The sequence below is a fragment of the Etheostoma cragini genome, chromosome 23 (genome assembly GCF_013103735.1).
Source record: "Etheostoma cragini isolate CJK2018 chromosome 23, CSU_Ecrag_1.0, whole genome shotgun sequence".
Classification (NCBI taxonomy): Eukaryota; Metazoa; Chordata; class Actinopteri; order Perciformes; family Percidae; genus Etheostoma; species Etheostoma cragini.
Genome location: NC_048429.1, coordinates 7801562 through 7816007, shown reverse-complemented (window position 1 = coordinate 7816007; position 14446 = coordinate 7801562). Strand labels below are relative to the sequence as shown.

Genomic DNA, 14446 nt, shown 5'->3' with positions numbered 1-14446 from the left:
CACACACACACACACACACACACACACACACACACACACACACACACACACACACACACACACACACTCAGGGACCAAGACATGACACACAACAACAAGCAGACTTGGACAGGCTATGAAAGGATCAATGAATAATTTAACCCCTAACATCATATTTCCCCTGGCAGTAATGTATACAGAAAGGCTTGAATGTGATATGTACGTCTGTCTGTATTTGTGCAAAGATACTTCTGCCTACTGTGTGAATCCACGTTCCTTTTGTATATGCCCTATATGCTGAGAGGTGACTATTTCAGCAGTTGAATGTGATGTGTGAGAGTATTATCAGAGCTGTAGGTATGACAGACACACCGCCCTAGAGCTGACTTCCTGGAATTGCATTTTGTTGGCCGTCTCCAATATGAGACCTGTCACCTCGCTCCCTTCAGGCCATGCAAACCGTGATTGAGGCATTTCTGTGAGCTGTCACTATCAAGGGTGTACGCACGTGAAGGTGTTTGTCTATCTGCTTGTGCGTGATGGGTAATAGCCTGTTTTTCATGCCAATGAAGGGTTTTACACAATTTCAATCACCACCTCTCTCTTTCTTTCTTTCCTTCCTTATTCAATCATCTTACTCTCACTTCTTCCTGCTACTCTGTGTGTGTTTTTTTTAACCTCTCTTCTTAACACACATCTTCACCTTTCGTGCCTCCTCTCCTTGTCAACACTGTCATAGTTTGGGGAGCCCTTTCTTTGTATTACAGACCTTTCACCAATGGTTTGCTTTATGGCCCTTTCTCTTTTTAAATTCAATCCGGCTTCAATGGAGCCTTCAGAACCATTTCAATTTTCTACCTGGACGCCACAGGATGGAAAGTCCTACACTAACATAAAGAGGAGAGAGCGAGAGAGAGAGAAAGAGAGAGATTGAAATGGTGCCACAGACAGATAACAGCAATGTAGAGGCAAAAATAGAGAGAAGCAGGGGAATTAGGGGAACGAGGGTGAGAGAGAAAGATCAGGGAGAGGGACGAGTCTGAAGCGTCACAGTGGATAAGAGACCAGACATAACGGCACGGGAGAGAAAAGGGAAAAGAGGTGATAAATATAAAGTGTTTTTTGTAATCAGAGGAGAATGTGATGTGAAACGGCTCACCTAGCAACCTGTTTGAAAGAATGCATCAACCTTTAGACGTCAATGATATTATGCAGTGCTAGCATACAGTGCTAGTATGTATTTGCTTGGAGGTATGAAGAAATGAATTACACACACACACCTGAATGGGAATGTACGATAAGCCGATGTTTTTGTTGTTACCGCAAAATAGTTTTATTTGTATTTATATACAGCATATATATATGTGTGTGTGTGTGTGTGTGTGTGTGTGTGTGTGTGTGTGTGTGTGTGTGTGTGTGTGTGTGTGTGTGTGTGTGTGTGTGTGTGTGTGTGTGTGTGTACACAGTGTGTGTGTATGTACACACCCACACACCCACACACACACATAAATATATATATATATATATATATAGCGCAGTCGGGTTACACCTGTGGCCCTTGCATCGTTGAGAAAATATTGAAACCATTTCCATTTCCTCACAACGATCCTTTTCACTTCGACTTGCCGGCTTTCTTCAGGGTGACTTTCCATTCACTTTCCCCTTTGGGCCAAAATAGACTCCTCATGTCCATCTTTGCTGCCAGCCCTTTGTGTGTTGTGTACAGGTTAAGTGTTTTTCTCAGTAGTTTCCAGGCGAATTGAAAAGTGCCTTCACACTTAGCTCTCCCAGGGATAGTTGCCATTTCAGTCTTGCTGAGTCATTCACTGAACCATGAGTGTCAGTGGCACAAAGAATCTATATCATCACTCTCAACTCTGATTAGAAAAGATCAAATTGTGTGTGGGCGTGTCACTGTTTACGAAGGTCAGAATAGATGGACCTAACACTTGCTTTATCGGTTCTCATCTTACTCATACAACTAATTAACTAAAGTTAGACTTATGTGAAGACTGTTCCTAAGGCAGAAATTCAAACAATTAAAAAAAAAATGGTATGAGATTTGTGCTGGCAAATGTTTTTTTTTTTTCTTCTTTTTCTTTCTCTCTGGTTCTGTGTTAAGGCCACTTAATCATAGTGTAGATACTACCTTTAATTAGGCTCTAATTAGGCCCTCTGTTTTTATCCTTTGACCCCAAGTTTTTCAGCTTTAGCTGAAACTGAGAAATAACTCAGAGAGAAATGCCACGTCAACACATTCTGCAAAAACTGTATGTTTCTCACAGAGGGTAACTTTGATATCCTTCTTGATGCCCAGACTTAAAGAGAAAATGTATGTTCAGGCAGTGTTTTCTGTTATAGAGCCCAAACTAGAGTTTGATCTACCTTATTCATGTGGACTTGGCGGTTGTTTCTTTGGTAAAAGCCCTCTTTTGTACTGTAATAAACTGCCAAAGTAAAGGGATCCTAGAATAAGCTGTAGATACTGTTTAAATTAGAAAAAAATAGTCACTTTATTTGGGGTGTGCAAAAAATCAATTCGTATTCTTATTGCAATTCTAGATAGATAGATAGATAGATAGATACTTTATTGTTCCCCAAAGGGAAGTTCAAGGTCCCAGTAGCTTACAGACATCACACACAACATACACATACGACATAACAGGATTAAAATAACAAACAAATCCACATGAATAATATATATATATATATATATATATATATATATATATATATATATATATATATATATATATATATATATATATATATATATATATATATATATATATATACACACACACACACACATATGTGTTCTATATATATGCGACATAAATACATAGGAAAAGTAACTCTTCATTTACATACTGTGAATCCTTTTTGAATCCAAAACTGATTTGGAATTGAATCGCTAGCCCAAAAATCAAATCGTGACATTTTCTGAATTGTACACCCCTACACTTTATAAGTGTTGCTTCTTGTATTGTACTCTATCAGCTTTGTTTTTCCTTCCTTACTTTAATAAAGCAGTCCCCTTTCCCCAGTTTCTGTAAATTTCACCTGTGGGAGGCCACTTAATGTTCAGCTTATTAATCAGACTTGTTTTCTAAGGAGGCGATAAACACTTAAATACTTAAGCATTGAGTAGTGTACAATCAAACCAAATAAAGTATTATGTCTGCACCTGCCTATCTGAGTAGGTGTGTGTGCGTGCGTGCATGCGTGCGAACAAAGAAATCGGTGCCGGTCATTAAGAAATTTTGGCGTTTGAAGGGGCCACACACATACACACCATGGGACCAGCCATAAATCGTTCCGTCGCCTGCCTCTCTGTCTGTATTGTTTGACATTGTACAGTGCGCACAAAAGCCATAATTCGGTCCGAGTACCCTCCTATTGTGACATTGAGGCATCTTTGCCACTCTGTGCTCTTAATGGCTCAATGTACACACAGCTCTTCTCCATTAACAGGATAGTAAAAGAAGAAAACAGAACAAATTGCAACAGTTATTTGCTATTAAAAGTGAATGGTAAATGTGCTCTATGTTCCACAGGGGAGGTTTACACAAAACTTTAATATAAATGGCAAGAACAAGCCTTTATACAACTGCTTGATGCTTGAAGTTGCAATATTGCGACTTTTAGTAATTGGGTGTTAATAATGAAGTACTTGTTATAAAAAAAGACCCGCTAACTGTCCATTATACATGCAAATACCATATTTCACAATATTTTGGTCACATAGACCTTCCTTTTTCAACAAGCATTGCTGGTAACCTTTGCCTTTTCTGATGCACCTGCCCCAGAAAAGAGGCGTGCAAAAGCGCTTTTGATTCAAATAGTAATAAAGAAGACCAGCAGATTATCTAGAATTCTAAATGTAATAGCATATACCATTAAGACAAATTAGGACCTCATTAAGCAGCATGTACTTGTTCACACTATTTGATGCTTCTATTCCTTTGTGTCATAATAACTGATCTTTACTGCCCATTACAGACTCATTAGTAAAGCTGTGAGTCCATCTATATTCCAGAAATTTCAGTATTTACCATTCAGTTGACAGCGGAGACAGCCCATTATATAAATTCATACTTCAGTGACAAACCTTTTAGAAAGAAAAACATCTGGACCACTGAAAATTTGAAAGCTGTTGTGAATAAGAATGAACCAGCAGCGGACAGGTTTGCACCCCTGCTGCTATGATTTTCTTGCCTTAGGCAACGCGCCATTGAAGGTGTGTGTCTTTGAAACCAAGTTTAAGTGGAGTGGAGCATTTTTGCAATGCTGGATAGACCTTTATTACACACAACCGTTAATCTTATAATTAAAACATGGGCAGACAATGATTTAGCAGCAGATCATAATGCAACAGCATGCTGTTATCATTGAGTAAGGCAAGTACACTGAAATTTAGCCTAATAATAATGCATTGCTTCAGCATAACAGAGCTGACCACATGATTAATCTCATTAGTTTACTGTACAATCTGTGCTTAAGCTGACTCAAATTTGCTAAATGCTCCTAAATTGTCCGAGAAAAATCAATAATGAACACCAAACAATTAATGGCTAAAGGCTTCATGTGGCAGCTTAGGATCAAATAATAGAGGTAGCATCTGTACTTCCTATGCTGTATTCACTGAACATACCTTGACTACATTACTCTTAAAGAGAAGACTAATAAGGGAGATAGTCTTGGATAGACTTAGAGTGAGATAAAGAGATGGAGGGTGGAGAGCCCGCTGTGGGAAGATGGAGGAGTAGGCCACTAGCAGCGGTACGGTGGTGATTTGTCTTTGAGGCTCTGTGGTGTTGGCGTTGGCAGCGTCAGCTAAACAAGGCCATCTCATTTCCTGTTGTCTGCAGGAAGCAGCTGTCTGCTACTGCTACTGCTGCTGCTGCTACTCAGAGCCCCTGGTCATCAATCTCCCTCGTTTTAATTGGTCTGCACCACACTGCGACAGGCCAATGCACACACACACACACACACACACACACACACACACACACAGAGTGCCCAGACATACTGTACAGGTGCACAGACATACTGTGAATGTGTATGCAAGCAATACACGTGTGGATGCACAATTACGCACACACAGCATGGCCATTTGTTGCAAATATACAAATTAAATTAGCAAATTATGTTGCTAGGTACTTGTCCGGCGGTTTTGACACATCACATAAAATCCAAAAGAAGAGACTTAATGTCCGGGGTAATTCCTTAATTTTTCAACAGTCAAGGCTACAAACTTGCAATTGATAAATAAACTCACGTGGTCCCTGATCAATTCTGTATTCACTTATCACCTGCTTAAATACGTTTCTCACTGAGAGTATGCGTGATACAGTTCTGGGTGTCTTAACGCGAAAATATACATTAAGGCAGTTTTCGCAGTGTTTTTCAAGTGTCCAAGAGGGTCCACATAATCCTCTAACAATTTAAGGAATAGCTTGCTGATATTAGAAGAAAGGAGAAGAAGGATATAAAGTTTTTGGTTGTTTAGTTTGATTCTGTTTATGCTTGTATGCCTGTCTTCGGGAGAAATCAGTCTCAAATCCTGTCAAATCCTACTAGAACACTATTATAAGGGATATTTCGCAGGTTTTTGCAGATGGAACTCTGTAGGCACGTTAAATGTAATTGGGTACCTTTACGCAACAAGCCTTTCAAGAATTATCTAAACATATGTAGATGTTTATCATTCAATTGTAAGTGTTTGTGTAATTGCATGGCGGTCAAGTTTAAGTCTGTGGGCCCTATTTTAACGATCAAAGCGCATGCCGTGGAGCGCCTGGCGCAGCAGCGTGTCCAAATCCACTTTTGCTAGTTTGACGGCGGAATGGTTCAAAATAGTTGTAGTTACTGTCTTCATTAATTCATAGGTGTGTTTTGGGCGTAACATGCAAAAAGCATTCAGAGTGTCAAGCGTAATGTGTGCGCTCTGTGGACGAGCCTAGGCGCATTTTACTAACGCGCTGTTAAAATAACAACGAAATGCTGCGTTACTGACTTTTGACCAGGTTTTTTGTCGGTCAATGGCCCAATTACTTTCTGCTGCCGTAAGATATTTTTATACCAAGAATTCATATGAACACACCTCCCTGCAACACCAGCACGCCCATGGATGCAAAGATGGGTGCAGGTGCATTTGCTTTTTAAACAACCTGGGCGCAGGAAGGGAAATTAACAACTGCGTCGGTCTTAAACTAGCAAAGACACTTGCGTTGGTCTTCGCGCCGGGCTAAGCCGGGTGCAAGATAGGGCCCTAAATGTCTTCCAATGTGGTCTCTACAAAGTCTATGCTGGGTTACAGGAGGATGGACCTCTGTTCTAGATTCTATTAGTCCTACTCTCCCGAGAAACGGTCCTGATTATGAAGCCCATTTATCCCTGCTGCTGTAAGCATGTGGACACACAAGCACATCATTTACATAATGCATCTTTGCACTTTTCCCTCTTTTGTTCCCCCCCCACACTCTCCCACACACACACACACACACACACACACACACACACACACACACACACACAAACTCACACATGTGCAAATACACCACAAGCCTTCAGCGAATGTGATACAGCATCAGGGGCAAGAGTGGGATACAAACAGCAGGGACTCTGGCAGAGGCGTGGGCGGTGTGTGGGAAGACCATATGTATTTCACCAGGCACAAATGCTGGTACACTTAATCAAACACCGTATTGTCACAATAAAAAATAGCTCACAAGCACACACACACACACACACACACACCAGTACACAGATCCTGTCATCTGCAGGCTTCAGATGGTGCACACCAACTGGAATCTAAATTCTTCCTCAACACCATTTTTGATAAAAACAAAATAGACCTCAGTCAACTGATCTTGCAGCCTGAGCTGGTGGAGAAAGCTGACACAGTGCCATCCAGTGGTGGTGGTGGTAATTGCTCAGGGTTTGTATATATGTATACTGAAAAGTGTACATATACAGTATTTTTCTCAAGCAATACATCTTATGGATAAAAAGGAATTCTGGATCTGGATCATGCCAGCACCCATATAGAATGTTTTTTGTTTTTTTTCAACCATCTTTTCAGTTGACTTATTCTTTAATGCATTGCTATAGCAATGTGCTTTGAATTGTCAGATATTGTCACATTAAACACACACACACTCACACATGTGCAAATGTGCCAAAAGCCTTCAGCATATGTGATTTAGCATCAGGGCAAGAGAGGGATACAAACAGTCTGGCAGAGGTGTGGGCGGTGTATGGGAAGACCATACGCATTTCAACAGGCACAAACGCTGACAAAGACAGACTGATTGAGTATGTGCCGCAGACACAGGTAGGCAAACATGCCTACACTCACTCTCTGCGTCCTCTCTCAGTTGGCGGCGTGTCCTGTCCTTGATGTGTGACAGGTCTTTACAGAACAAGCCTTCCTCTCTATGCAGCGAATTTAGAATTCACCATAGCTGATAGGTCCGTGTCTGGGGGGAATTCTGGGGGATTTAAAAATGCTGAGTCTCTAATCGATCTTAGCACACTCTTATTCTGCTGTCTTTCTTAAATCTTTGTCTTTATCCCATTTCTCTTTCGGCATCATTACGCTGCTGCTGCAGATAGAGATGGATGATGGGAACCCAACCCTTTCCATTTAAAGAAGCATTTGTTATCTCAGGTTTAGTTTCCAGCGGGAAATGAATTTAGAACTGCTGCTGTAGAACATATTTGTCCCTGTCTCTTTGTTTTAGCTATCTTAAAAAATCCAACTTTGGCTTTCTCTGAATAATCAGAGAGCCATCACTCATTAGCCAAATCCTTAAAAATAAATCATTTCATTCAGGAATGTCATTTTTTGACGTACAGTGTGGTTCAAAAGTTTAGGAACCCCAGGTAAAAATTTGCATTAATGTAAAGAAGCCAAGAAAAGATGGAAAAATCTCCAAAAGGCATCAAATGACAGATTAGACATTCGTATACTTCACAAAAGTTAGATTTTATTTCCATCATTTACCCTTTTCAAAAATAACAGAAAACCAAAAACTGGCGTCTGCAAAAATTGGAATGGATGGATTCAATCAAAATTTCATCAAATATTGGACTCTAACTTGATGCCATCTGTGAAAAAGCTGAAGTTATAGAGAGGATGGCTTCTGCAAATGAATAATGATCCTAAACACACCTCAAAATCCACACACATCAAGAGGCGTAAACTGAAGGTTTTGCCGTGGCTTTCACAATCTCTTGACCACAACATAATTGAAAATCTATGGATAGACCTTAAAAGAGCAGTGCATGACAGACTGCCCAGAAATCTCAAAGAACTGGAAGACTTTTGGAAGGAAGAATGGGCGAAGGCACCTCAAACAAGAATCTAAAGACTCTTGGCTGGCTACAAGAAGCGTTTCCATGCTGTGATACTTGCCAAAGGGGGCAGTACAAGGTATTACTTTTGCAGGGTGCCCAAACTTTTGCAGATGCCATTTTGAAAGAGTAAATGATGGAAATAAAATCTACCTTTTTTTGACGTATAATACGAATGTCTTATCTGTCATTTGATGCCTTTTGGAAGTTTGTCGATCTTTTCTTGGCTTCTCTATGCACATTAATACAAATTTTTACCTTGGGTGCCCAAACATTCGAACCCCACAACCCCTTGACACAAAGGGCATGGCATCTAGAATTAGATGCCATACTCCAGACCCTGTTACTCCTGACATCTGTTTCCTAATGTCAGATAATTATATACATCCTGTCAAGTGCAAACTTCAGCAGTTGCTAGTAAGAAACTGGAATGGAGTGGAACAGGTCCAGCCTGGTTGGATCCAGAGAAGACACCCTAAACGGGAGCACAACGATGCTATGGCAAACTCCCGACAAGAATTTGAAAAAAAAAAAAAACACCCTCTTTGAGAAGGTGTGTGATGAGTTTTAAACACCTTTGAGAACAGTAAAGAGTGGATGGACAAGTGAGGGTAAAGCAAGTCTGTGGGGTTCTAGATGAAAAAATTATTCAATGCATGTTTTGTGTCTGCCTGCAGGTGTTGCGCCTCTGGTCAAGAAATAATCATCTGGTTTTCAAGGAATGGGACCCAGAAAAAGCATAATGCCTAACCATCAAATGAGGAGTCTGTCATTTAGTTACCATGTTTTGGTAAATGGGATTGTACCAAGAAACCCTTTTATATGATAAATCTATTGTCAAAATATTTTCCAAATTATTGTTCTTTCAATCAACCTATCAGGTAATCAACTATATGTGTTAGCTCTAATTACACATCTAAGTTGCAGCATTTAAACTTAAATATGTGATCGGTTCTAAAAACGTATAATTCAGTAATGGCAGATTTGTCCCTTGACAAAAGCTCCATATTGTCAAGAATCTGCTTTGCTTTAGCGTCATTAATTAAATAGTTTGATCAGAAGCACATTATTTATGATTTTATTGTTACTATGATCAGCAGCACTCATTATTTTAGTCAGTAAATCAATTAGCACTTGGTCTTGTCCTTTTTAATGATGTAATTCTAATTACCATCTTGTAATTGACGCCCGCTATCACAACCTTTGCTGCATGCCAGTCTGTGTGCAAATTTCTGCAACAGTATTTTTAGGCCAGTTGGAAAGAGTGTGCATGTGTGAAAAGGTAGTACATAAGCAGATTATTTAAGGTTATTAAGCTTTCACACACAGGGGCGAGACCACACCGTGTACTGCTGCGGTGTCTCTGCAGCGCTTCCACAGCTTCTCCTTTGCGACTTGGCCGACACCTCTGCTGCGTACAGCTGCCATATGGTTAACTGGTGTGTTTTGTTATCACCTGGCAATGACACTGACATTGTCAATTGGGTCCAATTAAAACAGCCTCATAAGCTGAAGCGAACACCATTACTGAGTTTTTAAAAGCATTCTTTGAATGAGTACTATTTAACTGAAGGCTTGGAATTTGTAGATTTGTCTACCATTAAATTGGCCTTTATGTGGTATTGACTATTTAATGTAGAGAGACTTCAGAAAACTTTTTTGCCGCCTCTAATACAGAGCGAACTGCTGCCCCTAGTAGTAGTGCAGTAGTTCATGATAACTGGTGAATACGTCAATTTAGACCAATCTAAAATTGAGCTCAGTTGTAGCCTGGAGAGATCAAATGAGGCTGGCTGTCATTCTTGGTGAGAGGTCAGACTGCCTCACCATATTTCTGTGTAAGAGGTTCGTCTCAGAGTGCGAGTTTCTGCAAATGGCCTTGTACAGCCTTTGGTGGTTTGAGATTCATTTGGAGTTAAGACAAGTTGATGGCTTGTGTGTGTGTGTGTGTCTGGGTCTGTGTGTGTGTTTTAACATTTGTTATCACCACCATCATCTTCACCAGAAGCTGTTATTCTCGATGCAGTATGTCACGCCATCAGCAAAGTAGACATTTGGAAGCTGTGGTTGTAATGCTAATGAGCTTGGAGAGATGTTCTTTCAGGATCCATTTGGAAATCTTTGAGCTCAGCTGTGCTTTGCCCCATGTTATTTATCTATGTGCATTTTAACCAGCCTTACATTCCAAATTCTTTTTAAGAATCCTCTCACAAAAAAAAGAAGAAAATCCTCCGTTTTGCTGACACTTGCCGGCCCCAACAGCGCTTTTAGCCCTGTTACCTTGGCTAAACACCCAGGGGCTCAGTATCCTCGTGAAGGGGCCTGCGGCTTGGCTCCAGATGGCCGTGTGGATAGACAAAGCAGTTTTACTGCCTCGTCTCTGCTACATTACTCAAACGTTATCACCCCTGCCTACAAAAATCCATCTGTGCTCACACGCTAACTTGAAGATCCATCATCTTGACGCTTGTATTGAAACAATGACAATAATGACAGAACGAGATTGATCTCAGAACAACACGAAGCATATTTAAACTGGCAACGTTTGTCCTTTGGATCAATTTTTGTAAATGAAGTTGTTTTTTGAAGAGCATTTAAGTTTTGCTCTTTACATATTCATACACGGAGTCTTTATATCTGGCTCCCATTATTTCGCAAGGTTTTAATGAGGCCACAGAAGAGTTTATTCTACTTAATTTTCTGTTTTGGGGGGTTTCAATGGAAATCAACGAAGGATTTAGGTTCCTCATTCACTTTGTCTCTCTTTCTCACTCTGACACACAACGATACACACACACACACACACACACATACACACACACTCACAGCTCTTGCTGACTAATTGAGTACAGATTCTGAGAAGTTTTGTCCTACAGCTTTTGCTCCTTGTGCGTTTCTCTGAATGTGTCTGTACTTGTGCACATACACACACTTGTATGTGCACATACATACAAGCCTAATTTTCGCTAATCAATCATCCACCTTCACTGATCTATACTTCCTGCATATCCTGTGTGTGTCCCTGGTTGTCTGCAATGCTGCAGCCTCCTGGTTCGGACTCCCACTGCATACACACTGTTTCCAAGCAATGGCGTCTTCCTCCTGCTTGTTATGAATGGCTTTGTCCAACTTACACAATCTGGACTCATCTTTGTAGTTTTACTCCTGTATTATTTACAATTTCTGTCCATAGTTTTTCACTGTTTTCTCAAATAACATTTTTCCTTTTCTTGGTACTCTCTTTCCATCCCTTTCTTCTATACGTTTGGGTCATAAATATTATAGGTGTTGTAGGTCAAAGAATTTGTTGTGAAGAATTTGATTTATTTGTGCATTTATATGTGCTGAGCGCTTGAGAAGGCACTCGGTCTTGCATGGTTTGCCCTGTGGTGTGTGTGAGATGAGGCCAGTGACCAATGATTCTCTGACAAACGAGGTGTGTATGTGCCTTCACCAACCCATACATTACTGTCTGACCCTATCTGACCAACCAGACACCAGCTCTCTGGGGGAATTCAGAGAGCAGCCATACTGATGCTCTGATCGTTATGTATCATTAACATTGCAAATCGCTCAGATTTTTTGCAGTTATTCTACTGTGTAGTTTACTGCTTGCTTTACAGATAAGCTGGACACTTTCATGGCTGCCATCTGAGAGTTAGCTGAATTAAAGTATTGCACTAATGGTAACAAGCAGCTCCATTGGAGCACTTTTACTTAAACTACCTTGTTTAAAAGCAACTTGAGAGTAATACATAGCTTTCCAAAGTGAGTTCCCACGACAGATCTTACCCTTCACTGCGCTGTTGGACCCATTGATGCAAGGTTACTGTGTTGCTGGTCACAAGCCTGTGTCTCATTGCTCCTGTGATAACATTTTGGTGTTTGAATTAGCCTCTGCTCACAAGTAGTGTTGTGGTATGCTAGCTTTTCTAAATGTCTCTTTGTCTTGATTTTGCAGGTTCATTCAGGAGATAGAGATGAACATGGGGCCAGGTCAGGCCAAGCAGTGCCAGCTCCGAGCCTTCCTCACTTACTACATCAATGACCTCTTCCTCAACCAGGTAAGTGACATGATCAATTGCCTTGTATGCCATCTGACAGAGCACGTCGGCACTTAAAGCAATGCTTAAGTTGAACAGCAGAAATGACATTTTTCATATTAAACACTCGTAACACTAAATAACAGACTGGTACTCACTGTATGTTAAAAACATATTTGTACAGTCTGTTCTTGTTGCTTAATAGCTGGCACCTTTCGTTCTATATAAGACATAAAAAGAAATTGTGGGGCTCTTTAATGTCAGTTGGCCTTCTCAAATTTGACAAAACAAGATAACACAATGTTTTAGAGCTGGGGGCCAATGTACTACTTAATCCGTACAATACTCAAACCCAACTACACTTTAATTCCCAAGCCGGTGGTTTGCTTCCTGTGTGCTGGTTCACAGAAACAAAAAAAGAGATGCCTGCATAACATAAAACACCTCTGCATCTTTTAATACATTGTGGGTTTGGTTTTAAAGCTGCTTTAGTAAAATAAATGTAAATGCTACATAATGCCAACTCAGACTTAGGCTTTAAGGGTTCGTCAAGAAATTTCAATCCTTAAGTGGCTACCCAGAAGGCCATATTGAGGCGGGCATTGTTTTTCCATGAAATAATAAAAACTGTTTTAAAGTACAGTGACATTTGTTTACACTGATGGGGACGTCATCTTCACCTTCTGGAAATGTCATATCAAAACTAAAATACATAGGGTTGAAAGAAAAAAAAAAAAAAAAAAAAAAAAAGATTTTTGTTTTAAACACAAACGTGAGGTTCTTCATTACTCTAGCCTTATTGTAAGGCATTGGTGGCCTAAGGGTTAGAGAAGAGCGCGTGTGACTGGGAGGTCATCAGTGGGGTTCTCACTTTCCCTGATTGAATAGAGGTTGAATTTAAAAAAAATCCACTTAAAATGTACCATATAATGAAAACCTTTGTCACTGAACAATTAGGTGCGAACAGAGATCAACAAGGAAATTGAGGCAGTGAGCAAGGCAGCTGACCCCTTGAAGATCCTCGCCAGCGCTGATACCATGAAGGTGCTGGGCGTCCAGAGACCCCTGCTGCAGGTGAGGAACATCCAGCATATATAAACTTACCAAATAAATACTTACATAGGGGAAATTAATTACAATGAACATCTGTACAACATACAGGAAGGCAGTCCAAATCGGCACCACAAATGTACTTTTTACCCCAGTTTAATCAAGAGATCACTCAATAAAAACTGGACTCTAGACGCTTCACATATTTCTTTTGGATTGTACATTGATTGTACAAATATAATTGACAGTTCAAAACTGTAAACAATCTTTGACTTTTGGTGACACAAGTTCTGCACTTGAGTGTGCAAGTGTGTAGCATACCCACATGTGAGCAGTTAAGGAGGCTTAAAAAAACACACAATGCCTGTTTCATCTACACCATTTCCCCTGTGTCCCTCTGTTCAATGGAGGAGGGCTCTCTTGAGTACACTTACCTTGCAGGTTTCTGTGATTTCAATTGGTTCAGGGGCAGGCGGACTCAACACACTTTCGCCCTCTCTGTTTTTGCTCTATGACCATTATGCCCAGCCTGTCACCAATCTCACAGAATCATAATTGTGGCTAAAATAGTGCTTGATCTTTTGAGTTTGTAGCTGAAGCTAACTCGTGGTTATATAACTTCCCATACACACATTGTATCAAACATTTTCTGTGTCCCAGGTCCATTTTCTACAAAAAGCAAGTATGTGATTATGATAGCTGACCTACCCTGAGAAACATAGCATTTTTGACACACACACACACACGCACGCACACACACACACACACACACACACACACACACACACACACACACACACACACACTGTGCTTGTGCTTATTTTAGAGAGATGTCTTTCTACACGCTTCAATAATATTTCTGTCTGTGTATGTGTCTATGTGAGAATCATTATTTCCCTTAAACATGGTCAGTTGACATACAATTGCATACAAAACATATTTACCCCCTTCTACTGGTACATTACAGAGCAACCGTTAAACTTAGCTATAGATTCCACCAACTTTGTATAAAG

General features: G+C 40.3%; 1 protein-coding gene across 1 annotated transcript in view; it reads left to right on the top strand.

Annotated features, from left to right (window-relative positions):
• exoc4 (exocyst complex component 4) overlaps window positions 1-14446 on the top strand; it is a 115106-nt gene that overhangs the window by 60059 nt on the left and 40601 nt on the right. Inside the window, exons 12-13 of the mRNA XM_034863444.1 lie at window positions 12302-12404; window positions 13341-13457. Coding sequence (XP_034719335.1) covers window positions 12302-12404; window positions 13341-13457 — 220 coding nt within the window. The remainder of the gene's footprint in view (window positions 1-12301; window positions 12405-13340; window positions 13458-14446) is intronic.